Source organism: Littorina saxatilis, linkage group LG17, assembly GCF_037325665.1.
Source record: "Littorina saxatilis isolate snail1 linkage group LG17, US_GU_Lsax_2.0, whole genome shotgun sequence".
Classification (NCBI taxonomy): Eukaryota; Metazoa; Mollusca; class Gastropoda; order Littorinimorpha; family Littorinidae; genus Littorina; species Littorina saxatilis.
The window spans coordinates 3,481,241-3,495,767 of NC_090261.1; the positions used below are offsets into that span (position 1 = coordinate 3,481,241).

The 14,527-nt window shown below is 40.1% G+C and overlaps 1 protein-coding gene across 4 annotated transcripts in view; it reads left to right on the forward strand.

Moving 5' to 3' along the window:
* Positions 1–297: 297 nt before the first annotated feature.
* The window catches only part of LOC138953024 (EH domain-binding protein 1-like), a gene marked incomplete at its 3' end in the record, with an annotated part of 43,126 nt that continues 28,896 nt past the window's right edge, over positions 298–14,527 (forward strand). For 3 of the 4 annotated variants that reach the window (XM_070324793.1, XM_070324794.1, XM_070324795.1), the window contains 6 exon segments: positions 298–445; positions 6,732–6,842; positions 7,309–7,366; positions 8,548–8,697; positions 10,017–10,195; positions 12,672–12,925. In XM_070324793.1, coding sequence (XP_070180894.1) covers positions 6,742–6,842; positions 7,309–7,366; positions 8,548–8,697; positions 10,017–10,195; positions 12,672–12,925 — 742 coding nt within the window. 4 annotated transcript variants of the gene reach the window in all.

A 14,527-nucleotide genomic window follows, 5' to 3' on the forward strand; every position in this document is an offset into this window, starting at 1 on the left:
AGCCTACTTGAATAGGATTTGTTATACTAAGCGATTGTTCGCGTTGTGAAGAAATTCGTCTGCTTTGTTTTCTTCCCAAATTGTCATGGCGGACAAGTCGTTGCAGACGAAATTGAACAAACGACTGGCTGCGCGAATCCCTGCCTCTAACTTCGATCATTCTACAGTTGTCCTTCCTTTATTTACAAAGCTTTACGTTATAAGACAAACAAAATGAAAATTAACAGAGAACTGATTTAAAACAAATACATCAATATTACCAGCGATAGAGGTGTTGGTCAAGTCACGTGACTTTAGAAAACGTACAAGATGGAGTCTTCCGTAGACGACCTGGAAGCAACATTCTGTTAAATTTATGGGAAAATTCAGTTTCTCTCGCAGAGTTCAGTCCGATTGTAGGAAGTAACGGATCCATTACTGTCAATCTGTGCATGATACACACAAGGTAAGCTGAAGTATAAGTGATGAACGCAATCAATTTGGGGCAACACTAGTCATAATAGTACACAGACAACGAGATCCATCATAAGATTTGCACTAGAAACAAACAATACATGCATGAAGGTCACATGTAATGTAATATCATGTTAGACATAACTCTTAAGTACAAAATAACATGTAAAAGCGACAGGGTTGTGGCACGAATGGCGAGTGGGGAAGAAGTGTCTTGTAGAAACAGGGTTTAACATCATCAACTCCAGGGATGGAAAGCACCATTTGTTTTTTAACATCATTCATTTGGTGGATTGACTGAATGCTATGACATTTGTTTGCAACAGTCCCCTACAACAGCACCAGGGACAGTCATGGAAACCATAGTTGCAAGGAGATACTTTTTACTCTTAATTAATCACTTGTAGTTGTACCGTTGTACATTTCCTTGCACTTGCATCGAACATTGCTATTTCTCAAGATTCTTTGGATGGTATATATCCCCCAATATCACTCTGTAATGTCATATTGGGTACTTTGTCTTAATAGGTACTGCATCACTTCTTGAAATCTCATTGTGTAAATTACATAAGAATTTCTGTTTGTGACGACAGCGAACTGTCATCTAAAATAATTAAGTTATCGGGTTCAAAGATATGTTATCTATCGACCAGTCTCTGCTTTGAGGATTCTGATGTTTCTTGCTTACAGTTTGTCACTGATGTTATACCTTACCTGGAGCATATTTGTGCACAGGCCTTTGATTTACTAGTTAGCTTCAAGAGTCATACCAATGCAGAGGTGTGTCGGACTCGGAGTGTGTGCTGCCAATCATGTCTGCTATATTAGTTATAGTTCCAGCGTTGTTCCCAGGCCTTAATTGGTCTTCAGTCACTGACATATATACTTTTTCAATCTGACGCATAGGGCTGACCCTAGCTGGTTGACCATCTGATAGTTTTGACACGTAGAGGTTTTCTGACCATCCATTCCCTACTACATGTAATACTAAACAGACTCAGCCAGGATATTTGGTCCCATAGATGTATTTTGTCGATCCAATTGACCTGTTGTCCTCGGAGAGTTTTAACTGAGACATTTTCATTTCAAATACAGTTGAAGCCCGTTTTAAGACCTCCAGCATAAGGTCATAAGGTCATAAGGTCATAAGGTCTTAAAATAGAAGGATTGAGGGGTCTAAAAATGGTTGTAAATCTACAAAATATGTTATGAACGGAAAATCATTAGGCCAAAAAAAAAAAATAGTCTGTTTACGGTAACCCGACCGACCCTATTTTTTTCGCGCAACCCTAGACTATTTTTGGCATTTGGGAAAAAAAAAAAAAATATATATATATATATATATATTTTTGGGTTTTTTGGCAAAATAACGTACAAATATGATTTTTGGGGAAAAAAAAAATTAAAAAAAAATCCCGACCTACCGACCCTATTTTTTGGGTCTATGTTACCGTAAACAGACTATTTTTTTTGTTGGCCTTAGCAGGTCTTATAAGGGGGCAAGTCTTAAGTTAGGGGTCAGTTTCAAGAGTCATACCAATGCATGTATAAATGAACCTAATAAATAAAGCACTTTCACTTTCATAGATTTATGCAGCCTGCCTTCTACAGTAGTCATGCAGTCACAATTTTTTTTTATCGATGTCGTCACAGAGTTTTGGCGTAACTGGATTTAGACAGCTTTTCAAGAGAAGGCCAAAACTGCTTATTTTTATTATGAAATAGTGTTTATATTTGTACCTGGTACAGTTAGAAAAATAAAAGAATGTTATATCATGTATTATCAATCGTAGTTAAGGGAATATTTTTTATTGGAGAATGATTTACTTAGTCGAAAGCACAAAAAACATCAAAATCGCCAAGAATCGAGTTACGTCCCCCCGCGGGTTAGGGGGAAGAATTTACCCGATGCTCCCCAGCATGTCGTAAGAGGCGACTAACGGATTCTGTTTCTTCTTTTACCCTTGTTAAGTGTTTCTTGTATAGAATATAGTCAATTTTTGTAAAGATTTTAGTCAAGCAGTATGTAAGAAATGTTAAGTCCTTTGTACTGGAAACTTGCATTCTCCCAGTAAGGTAATATATTGTACTACGTTGCAAGCCCCTGGCGCAAATTTTTGATTAGTGCTTTTGTGAACAAAAAACAATTGACAAGTGGCTCTATCCCATCTTCCCCCTTTCCCCGTCGCGATATAACCCTTCGTGGTTGAAAACGACGTTAAACACCAAATAAACAAACAAACAAAATCGAGTTACGCCCAAATTTTGTGTTGACGTTGATATGACGGAACAGTGCGTAATTCTATATATGAACTGGAGAACGATCCCTTAGCACTAGACTGCTTGGAGGTCGGTCAGTAACATGTACAAGTCAAGGTATACAAGGCTTGTTTGAAAGTATTGAGAGATCGAGTTTCCCATTCAGACATCAGCTGAAAGAACTGCTCTGATTTGTTTTGTTTCCTTGCATGGGCCATGTGTTTTTTGTTTTTTCCTCTAAAAAAGACAAAACAAATTCAATCATGGCTTCTCAGAGAGTGAGATTACAAAAGGGGGGGGGGGGGGGGGGGGGGGGGGGGGTGCCGTGTCAGTAAATACAAAGCACCCTGGATGTACTGTCCACAAAATAAGATAATTGTTTTTGTTAGGTCTTTAAAGAAGGGTTCCACTGTACTGGAAGAAGAAGAAGAAAATGCTGCCTTTGAATGTATTTGACAGGTTCCACTTATAGAATTAAAGTTGCCCCTGTGTTATTGTGCTAAATTAGTTTGATTTGTTAATTCCTGTGACTTAATGACTAACTTATAACATAAGGCAGCTACAGTATTCTTCACAGATGTTAGGTGGTATCTATTAATAGAAAGGCTTTAAGTGTTATTGTTGCAGAAATATAAGTCCTGCTTGTGTCAGATACCATTGACATGCAAGTTTTCCTTGTTCTCCTGGTTTGTTGACAGTCTCTCCAGCAAAGAAATGATTGTGTGTCAGTCTTGATAATGACTGTAGAGTGTTAAAAGTGTTTTTGTGTTAGTGTGTCTTGAATTTTCTTTTTCTTTTTATGGAACATTGTAAATTACTCATTTTTATATTTAGTCAAGTTTTGACTAAATATTTTAACATCGAGGGGGAATCGAAACGAGGGTCGTGGTGTATGTGCGTGCGTGTGTGTGTGTGTGTGTGCGTGTGCGTGTGTGTGTGTGTGTGTGTAGAGCGATTCAGACTAAACTACTGGACCGATCTTTATGAAATTTGACATGAGAGTTCCTGGGTATGAAATCCCCGAACGTTTTTTTCATTTTTTTGATAAATGTCTTTGATGACGTCATATCCGGCTTTTCGTGAAAGTTGAGGCGGCACTGTCACGCCCTCATTTTTCAACCAAATTGGTTGAAATTTTGGTCAAGTAATCTTCGACGAAGCCCGGGGTTCGGTATTGCATTTCAGCTTGGTGGCTTAAAAATTAATTAATGACTTTGGTCATTAAAAATCTGAAAATTGTAAAAAAAAATAAAAATTTATAAAACGATCCAAATTTACGTTTATCTTATTCTCCATCATTTGCTGATTCCAAAAACATATAAATATGTTATATTCGGATTAAAAACAAGCTCTGAAAATTAAATATATAACAATTATTATCAAAATTAAATTGTCCAAATCAATTTAAAAACACTTTCATCTTATTCCTTGTCGGTTCCTGATTCCAAAAACATATAGATATGATATGTTTGGATTAAAAACACGCTCAGAAAGTTAAAACAAAGAGAGGTACAGAAAAGCGTGCTATCCTTCTTAGCGCAACTACTACCCCGCTCTTCTTGTCAATTTCACTGCCTTTGCCATGAGCGGTGGACTGACGATGCTACGAGTATACGCTCTTGCTGAAAAATGGCAGCTACTTGACTAAATATTGTATTTTCGCCTTACGCGACTTGTTTTTAGTTTTTGATGTCAGTTAGTCAGTTTTGTATGGCTTCATATTTTAGATTAAAAAAAAAGAAGGTATGTGTCAGTGTGTGTTTTAAAACAATAGTTCTTTTATAAACCATAATGCAGATTATTGTGCAAAAATGTCACAACATACAAGCACATCACCAGGCTCCAACAGAAACTAGTGATCACTCAGTTATGGGTACATGTAGTATTTAAACTTCTGGCACCATAGGGGAGTGATGCACTTGCTCAAATTCATGCACGTCTTTTTTTTTACATTCAGTCAATACTTGATGGAGGGTGAGGATTGTCTCCTATACATGTGTGTCTGTGACAAGCATTTCTTAAAGACTACCCAACGTATTTTTTTAAATATTTTTTTTTTTGGGGGGGGAAGAAGAAAACCTGTTGAAGAAGCTAGACTAAAACAGGCATTTGTGACTGGTTGATTTTTGTACTTTATGCTACATGTACTACATGTATTTGAATATGAAATTAATATTTGCAGACAGAATTCCACGTAGATTTTATTTGTTGGTTATTGTGCCAGCGTCTATAATTTAACTCATAACATTTTATTGATCCAACAAAGGAAATTAAATTGGTCATCAGCATATATAGGTCATTAATTAATAATTATAAAAAGAATAAGAGAAGAAAATTCATAAAACCCATGATAACAAAACAAATATCTAAAGTAATATATGTACAACTACAATACCCTTTTTACTTGCACACTTGACACACCGACACACCAACACACATGCATACATACCTACATACATACATACCTACATATATACATACATACATACATATATACATACATTCCATGTTAAAGTGCAGCTAAGAATATCACAATAACCATATCACTGTTTGGACTAACAGACAAGTCCCCATGCAAATGATGATAACAACAATCCATAATTAACGCTATTGCACTACCAAAAGAAGAGACCAACCAAACACATAAAACCAATTTCATATCATTGTTATAGATCTATGAACGTTAATGGAGTGAGCTAAAAATACACATGAAATTACAGAAATTGATTTTTCTCAGAGAAGTTATAACACAATGTGACAGTAGGTTCCACTGTATTTTAAGTAGATGCCTATGAGAAAAAAAAATTCAAATACAAAAACACACACACACACACACACACCACACACACACACCACACACTAATTCAAACTTCCACCTCCTATTCTGTGAGAATGATTGACAGTGTTATTACTTCCTTGTTTATGTTGCCTATGACAAAAAGTGTCTGACAGATTTTCACAGGCACCTGAAAAATACACCATAAATTGTGCAAAATGCACATTGGCGATCCTTTGGAAAATAAATACTAATTTTTATATCTTTTAACAGCAGTATGACAGGTTTGTCTGTCTTGATTTGATGAATAGTGCTTGACATTTAATCTGATTCTGACAGTCACACCTCATTTTCTTGTACAGTGGAACCCGCCTTTAAGACACCCCCCCCCCCAATTTAAGACCTTGTTTTGTCAGACTTTCTGTTCATAACCTCTGTCAAAATACCACCATTTTAAGACTCCCTCCTTATTTAAAACCCAATTTTCTCAAATTTTTGAAGGTCTTAAAAACTAATAAAAGGGGGGTTCCCACTGTATAAGAAGGGTGAAAGGAGCACTTAAAACTCACAGTTACATTAGTTTTAATGCTTCTTCCCTCTCTCATAAACAGCTAATACTCTAACAGGAAGTTGTATGCTTCCTACAAAGTACAAAGCTGCTGTAGAGCAGTTCATTTAATATTCTGCTCACATTCATGCTATGATGACTGTACTGAATATGTTGTTGGCTGTCATTTTTACTGAATTCATTGTGGTGATGATGATGAGTGTGGTAATTGCATGGTTGCTGTTATAGTTCCTTTCGTAAAATGAGAAAACTTTCTGCAATATATTACATTGAATATTATATATATGCATTTAAAATATAGTTTTACAGCGCCTGTACGAGTCTACATTTTCATGCCAAACTCCATACATAATAGATATATATAAGTGTTGTACCAAGGCACTTAGACTTTCATTTTTCTAGTGGAAAACTGTACAAGCTGTTGACAGAAATTGAGGGTGCAGCATAAGAATCTCTTTTGGACTCCTTCATTTGACTTATGGAGTACTGTGACAGTTTGTTTAGTTGTGTTTAGTTAATTAAAAATTCAGTAAGGTGATATGCCATATGTTGAGGAATTAAAAAATCGGATTTTTTGTACAATTTTAAGATTTTATTTGTAATCAAAATCTTGATTGGCTTGTATAAAATAGAGTGGATAAGTGGAGTAACTGTTCTGCTTGTCTTCAACTGCAGGTAATACAAGATGAGTGTGTGGAAACGGCTTCAGCGAGTGGGCAAGTCCGCATCCAAGTTCCAGTTCACAGCATCCTATCAAGAACTGGTTGTCGAGTGCACAAAGAAATGGTAAGTACATGTACCTCCATCATTACTTATGGGCTTCGGAATGAGGGGGTGGGGGGCAGAGAGAGAGAGAAAAAGAGAGGGACACAGACACGGCGAGAGAGGGACACATGCACAGACAGACAGACAGACATAGACAGGCAGAGAGAGACAGAAAGAGACAGACACAGTCAGTCGAACAGACAATCAGAGATACAGAGGCAGAAACAGAGAGAGAGATTTACTCCATGACTGATTGATTTATCTTTATTTACATGAAGGAGAGAGACAATGACATAGACAGAGTCAGAGAGATGACAGGATATGCTGGTGTTGCTGGCTTGTTCTTGATTGTATGCAATGTTTGAAGGAATGTCATGGTTCCATGCTTCCAGTCACACTGACTTGGATTATTTAGCCTGTTAGTGTTAACTTAATTGTGTCAAACTGGATTCATTGTGATGTCACTTTGTTCTGTCTTTTTTCCTAGGCAACCAGACAAGCTCTGCGTAGTGTGGACACGCAGAAACAGACAAAAATCTTCTCAGGTGACATTTGTTTAAAATATTCTGCCAGAGTGTGTTTGTGTGTGTGTTTGTGTTTGGTTTAAACATAAGTTTATTTTAACAAAGGTTACAATCATGACATGTATACAAAGTTCACAGAAACAGCAACAAGCTAGAAGCTTATAGTGGTGTTCCTGCATGACAGTACAACATAAGGCGGTAACGGCTGAAAAATTTGTCTCAATAAACCAAATCTATTAATAACGTAATGAACGTTGCATAATGATGATAAAGAAAGACAGTAAAGGAAGAAAGGAGGGAAAGAAGATGAATAAAAGAAGAGGGATGGGTAGGAGATGTGCAGAAGTTAAAGTTGTTGTCCGGCTTGTAGAGCATTTATTCTGATTTACCCAAAGCGGCCTGAACGTTTAATGAACGAGTGTACGGTGGAAATTTTTTTCTTGTGTTTGTGTGTGTATGTGTGTGTGTGTCAGTGTTTGTGTTTGTGTGTGTGTGTGTGTGTGTGTGTGTGTGTGTGTGTGTGTGTGTGTGTGTGTGTGTGTGCAAGCGTCCGTGCGTGTGTGCGTGTTTGTTTGTGAATTTTCAAACCAGCTCTTGTTTTTGGTTTGTACAGCATATTCTTAGTCATATGTACATAAATGTAATTGTTAACAAAAACTAATGCTTAGTCTTCACACTTCTTCTTCTTCTTCTGCGTTTGTGGGTTGAAACTCCCACGTACACTTGTGTTTTTGCACGAGTGAAATTTTACGTGTATGACCGTTTTTACCCCGCCATTAAGGCAGCCATACGCAGCTTTCACACGAAGGGGGATAAGCCACTAGTAGGTCTGCACAAAAGTTGACCTGGGAGATCGGAAAAATCTCCACACTTAACCCTCCAGGCGGCCGCGGCCGGGATTCGAACCCTCGACCTTCCGATTAAGAGGCCGACGTCTTACCACCCCGCCACAGTGCCCGTCATCTTCACACTGAACCGACAGTTTTACAGGATTAAAAAAGACACATAGTGACAAACACACACACACACATGCACACACAAAACCAAAAACACAAGCAACAAAAATAGCACCAAAAAACCAACAAAAAACAAACCGAAAAAACCCCCAAAGAAACAATTGCTTTAAGAAAGAAGAGAAGAGATAAAAGTGAAGGACAGAAAGGGGGATGTTGTATTAATACAGAGTGACTTGTTTCTTTCAGCATCACACGTGGAACCCCACCATCCAGTTTCCCTACGTGGGCCAGGTGGTGTGGACTGTGCCGGAGAACGTAGAGATCCAGGTCACGCTCTTCAGGGACTCGCGCCACTCAGACTTTGAGGATAAAGAGTGGACCTTCGTCATTGAAGATGTGAGTCATTCAACAGGTTTCTGCAATTCTTGTTCTTTGCAAGTGCGGTTGACAACATTACTTATTTACTCAGGGGATTTGTATTTTTCACAATGTTTTATAGTCTGGTCTTGGTTTTAATTTGTCCTTGGAAAAAGCCTCCTTTTCATTGTTCTGGCTTAGTGGTGTCATGGTGATTTACTCACTAAAAAACAGAATAATGTGGGTGTTGTGTCATGGTGATTTACTCACTAAAACAGAATAATGTGGGTGTGGTGTCATGGTGATTTACTCACTAAAACAGAATAATGTGGGTGTGGTGTCATGGTGATTTACTCACTAAAACAGAATAATGTGGGTGTGGTGTCATGGTGATTTACTCACTAAAACAGAATAATGTGGGTGTGGTGTCATGGTGATTTACTCACTAAAACAGAATAATGTGGGTGTGGTGTCATGGTGATTTACTCACTAAAACAGAATAATGTGGGTGTGGTGTCATGGTGATTTACTCACTAAAACAGAATAATGTGGGTGTGGTGTCATGGTGATTTACTCACTAAAACAGAATAATGTGGGTGTGGTGTCATGGTGATTTACTCACTAAAAAACAGAATAATGTGGGGAAAAAAGATCACCACTTGTTTCAATGTATTGACTCATATCTGGTGTTATTATTCTCATGACCAATGGGTTTATTAGTGGGGAAATAAAGAAGAAAAAGACAACCAGCACACATAATAATAATAATAATAATAATAATAATGATAATAACTGGACATTTTTAAGTGCTTAACCTATGGCTCCAGGCCCTTTACAAAAGAACATATACAAAATAGAACAATTAAATGTACAGTGGTACCTGTGATGAAAGGACACCCTTGGGACCAGCCACAAGTGTCCCTACATTGCAGGTGACCTTTGATGACAGGTATACTTTGGTAGAGATTGTATAAAAAGGGACAAGAGAATGTGTCCTTTTAAGGGAGGTGTCCTCTCATGGCAGGATCTACACATTGCAGGCACTGCTGTACAACCTACATAAAACAATTAATCATACGGACAAAAATCACCACATGTACTGTTCACACAATATTCATATATATATGCTATACACACTATATATGTATACACATACCCAGCGAACACTTTCAACAATCATACCAACTTAAAGGGAGAGGAGTGCCTGCAGAAATGGAATGGAAAAGACATTAGGCCGGGTTGGTGTAATATTGTGTGAAAGAGAAAAAGAAATTGACACATTCTTTTGACAGCTAACCCTTCATGCACACTAACTTTCAGTTGTTCAGTTTTGAATGAATGACTTTGCGTGTGTTTAGCATTCCAAGGGGAAGAAGAAGGTGCTGGCGAGCCAGACCATCAACATGGCGCAGTACGCCAGCGCAATCCCGATGCAGACAGACATCAAGCTCAATCTCAAAGCCGCCAGCAAGAAAGTGGTGGCTGCCTCCATTCAGTTCACCCTCTCCTGTGTCTTCCTCAGGGAGGGCAAGGCAACGTAAGTAATGTTGTACTCTGTCAGCTGATATGCCAGCAAGAAAGTGGTGGCTGCCTCCATTCAGTTCACCCTCTCCTGTGTCTTCCTCAGGGAGGGCAAGGCAACGTAAGTAATGTTGTACTCTGTCAGCTGATATGCCAGCAAGAAAGTGGTGGCTGCCTCCATTCAGTTCACCCTCTCCTGTGTCTTCCTCAGGGAGGGCAAGGCAACGTAAGTAATGTTGTACTCTGTCAGCTGATATGCCAGCAAGAAAGTGGTGGCTGCCTCCATTCAGTTCACCCTCTCCTGTGTCTTCCTCAGGGAGGGCAAGGCAACGTAAGTAATGTTGTACTCTGTCAGCTGATATGCCAGCAAGAAAGTGGTGGCTGCCTCCATTCAGTTCACCCTCTCCTGTGTCTTCCTCAGGGAGGGCAAGGCAACGTAAGTAATGTTGTACTCTGTCAGCTGATATGCCAGCAAGAAAGTGGTGGCTGCCTCCATTCAGTTCACCCTCTCCTGTGTCTTCCTCAGGGAGGGCAAGGCAACGTAAGTAATGTTGTACTCTGTCAGCTGATATGCCAGCAAGAAAGTGGTGGCTGCCTCCATTCAGTTCACCCTCTCCTGTGTCTTCCTCAGGGAGGGCAAGGCAACGTAAGTAATGTTGTACTCTGTCAGCTGATATGCCAGCAAGAAAGTGGTGGCTGCCTCCATTCAGTTCACGTACCTCTCCTGTGTCTTCCTCAGGGAGGGCAAGGCAACGTAAGTAATGTTGTACTCTGTCAGCTGATATGCCAGCAAGAAAGTGGTGGCTGCCTCCATTCAGTTCACGCTCTCCTGTGTCTTCCTCAGGGAGGGCAAGGCAACGTAAGTAATGTTGTACTCTGTCAGCTGATATGCCAGCAAGAAAGTGGTGGCTGCCTCCATTCAGTTCACCCTCTCCTGTGTCTTCCTCAGGGAGGGCAAGGCAACGTAAGTAATGTTGTACTCTGTCAGCTGATATGCCAGCAAGAAAGTGGTGGCTGCCTCCATTCAGTTCACCCTCTCCTGTGTCTTCCTCAGGGAGGGCAAGGCAACGTAAGTAATGTTGTACTCTGTCAGCTGATATGCCAGCAAGAAAGTGGTGGCTGCCTCCATTCAGTTCACCCTCTCCTGTGTCTTCCTCAGGGAGGGCAAGGCAACGTAAGTAATGTTGTACTCTGTCAGCTGATATGCCAGCAAGAAAGTGGTGGCTGCCTCCATTCAGTTCACCCTCTCCTGTGTCTTCCTCAGGGAGGGCAAGGCAACGTAAGTTAAATGCTGTACTCTGTCAGCTGATATGCCAGCAAGAAAGTGGTGGCTGCCTCCATTTAGTTCACCCTCTCCTGTGTCTTCCTCAGGGAGGGCAAGGCAACGTAAGTAATGTTGTACTCTGTCAGCTGATATGCCAGCAAGAAAGTGGTGGCTGCCTCCATTCAGTTCACCCTCTCCTGTGTCTTCCTCAGGGAGGGCAAGGCAACGTAAGTAATGTTGTACTCTGTCAGCTGATATGCCAGCAAGAAAGTGGTGGCTGCCTCCATTCAGTTCACCCTCTCCTGTGTCTTCCTCAGGGAGGGCAAGGCAACGTAAGTAATGTTGTACTCTGTCAGCTGATATGCCAGCAAGAAAGTGGTGGCTGCCTCCATTCAGTTCACCCTCTCCTGTGTCTTCCTCAGGGAGGGCAAGGCAACGTAAGTAATGTTGTACTCTGTCAGCTGATATGCCAGCAAGAAAGTGGTGGCTGCCTCCATTCAGTTCACCCTCTCCTGTGTCTTCCTCAGGGAGGGCAAGGCAACGTAAGTAATGTTGTACTCTGTCAGCTGATATGCCAGCAAGAAAGTGGTGGCTGCCTCCATTCAGTTCACCCTCTCCTGTGTCTTCCTCAGGGAGGGCAAGGCAACGTAAGTAATGTTGTACTCTGTCAGCTGATATGCCAGCAAGAAAGTGGTGGCTGCCTCCATTCAGTTCACCCTCTCCTGTGTCTTCCTCAGGGAGGGCAAGGCAACGTAAGTAATGTTGTACTCTGTCAGCTGATATATGTCACATAAGTATAGTGTACTCTGTGAGCTGATATGCCAGAAAGCTTTTTCTGTTTTAGTTAGTACAAAAAGGTTTATTACGGTTTTTTATCATTATTTTAGAAAAGCAAGATATTTGAGTTTTTTTAACATTTATGTTTCCTTTCCTTGCCACTCCAGTATTCAAGAAGTTTCAAACTCAACTGACTAGATAATGAACAAGTATAAGATGGAAAGGTCTTTGAAAAATGATGAAGATGGCATGATGAATAACGAACATAAACATCTTGCCTGACTGCAACCCTCTTGTTTGTAATATTCGTTATGTTGTTATTCATCATGCCATCTTCATCATTTTTCAAAGACCTTTGGGTCGACGTACTAGTAAATGTAACGTTTTGTTTTGTCAATAATAAACGATCCCATTACCTACCATTCTTGTGTTTTGATTCTGTGTTGTTCAGGGATGAAGACATGCAGAGCGTGGCCAGTCTCATGTCCATGGGCAGGGTCGACGTGGGCAACCTGGATGACCTTGAAGAGGACGACGAAGAGGAGGGAGGGGTTGCCGAGGGCAACAACAGCCGGCGCCAACAGATGACGTCGGAGATCAGCTCCATCACTAACAAGATGCAGCGTCTGGACGCTCACTTTGGTAATCCTTTCGGCGACGATGACATGGGCTTCCCTGACGATGACCCTGCCTTGAACCCTTTTGGTGAATGCTTTCTTTGGTTTCTTTGTGTCAGACTTCTTAGCGAAACTTGCAGGGCAGATTTTTTTCTTTTAGAAGGGATGTGAGGTGGAGAAATCTAACGAACAAAAGAAATGAGCACAGTGATAAAGGTCGGGGCTTTCTAAAAACATCAGTTTTAGAATATTTAAAAAAACAAACATTCTAAGCACCTTTGCTTTTTCTAAACTGTTGCATATTTGCGATTTGTCACCGCAAATACATGTACACATGTCAATTTAATATGGGGTACCTAATTGGGATCCAGCTGTTTGGTTGAAAAACTATTTTTGTAATCAGTCAAGTTGCAAGGATTTTGGGACAAAGTATGGTCTTTGTTGTCAGCTAAGGTCAACTGTACTTCATCACAAACTCTTGCACCAACTTTGATAATCATTTTATACTTGTCACCTGTGGAAGTGTCAGATGCTGCTCGTTAACACTTCAGTCACAGGAATTCTGGGAGAAGATGTTAGCTTGTAAGTAAAGCTACGTGTTATCTGGGTTTGAAAGCAAGTTTCACTGAGGTCCTTGATTCCTTGTTTGATTTGCATTGCTACTGGCCGTGCCATTATTATTTGATGACGGCATGAGCCTTAAAGGCACAGTCATTCCACTGCAGACGATCTGGGTCACCATCCTAGATCTATCCAGGCCTTTAGTTTTACATGGGATAAGACCACCCCTCCACTTACACATATACAACAAAAAACTGACTGGATGCTTCCAGTTAAGAGCGGGAAATTGGTAATGAATTCAATTTGGTGAAAGCCACCAGTGTCATTTATACAAATACGTTCCCATCCATCACAGAGTGCAGCTAGGCAGTTAATTGTTGTTATTCCCCCCTCTGCTTCTTTCTCTCTGTAAATGGTGCAGGGCTAGTTATTTTTCGGTAACTTACCCAACAACCAAAATCACTTACCCAATTAACAACGGGCCTGAATCCTCGATAGCTCACAGGTTGACGAGTTAGACTTTGAGGGAACTACTTTAGCGATTGAAAAGTTCCGAACGCTCCAATGTACGAAATATACATCTCTAGACCAAACAATACAAACATACTGCATTTAAACTGGCAACTACAGGCTTGAACACATTAATCTCCATATGAAATCGATGAGTCTCGGTTGTTTTCTAAATCCAAATCTAACGATCAGTGCAGAGAAACTCGCTTTAGTGCACGCAAACTCCCAAGGCAAGTAACTCTCGTACGACAAGAGTAGTTCCCCTTCCAAATTTTCTGAACTGAGTTGCTTGGACAAGAGACTGCAACCCGACGGTTAGTTTTTGACAATATTTCATTTTATAAACAGATCACACGCAACCAAATGCACACATCGCATCAATTTAAAGAACATACAGCTGTGTCATACACTATTTTGCCCCAGAAAACGGAACTTCATACAGTTTTTAACGTTGGAACACGGGTGCAAAAGTTCGTCTGCTTGTCCCATTCGAAGAAAGAACATTTCCTACGCGATACCAAAACATGACCAGAACAGATCTGCCTTTACCGGCACAGTAGAATAACAACAGAACTGTGTACTTGATTTTAGTCAAGAAGTGTTAACAGAATTGATTGAT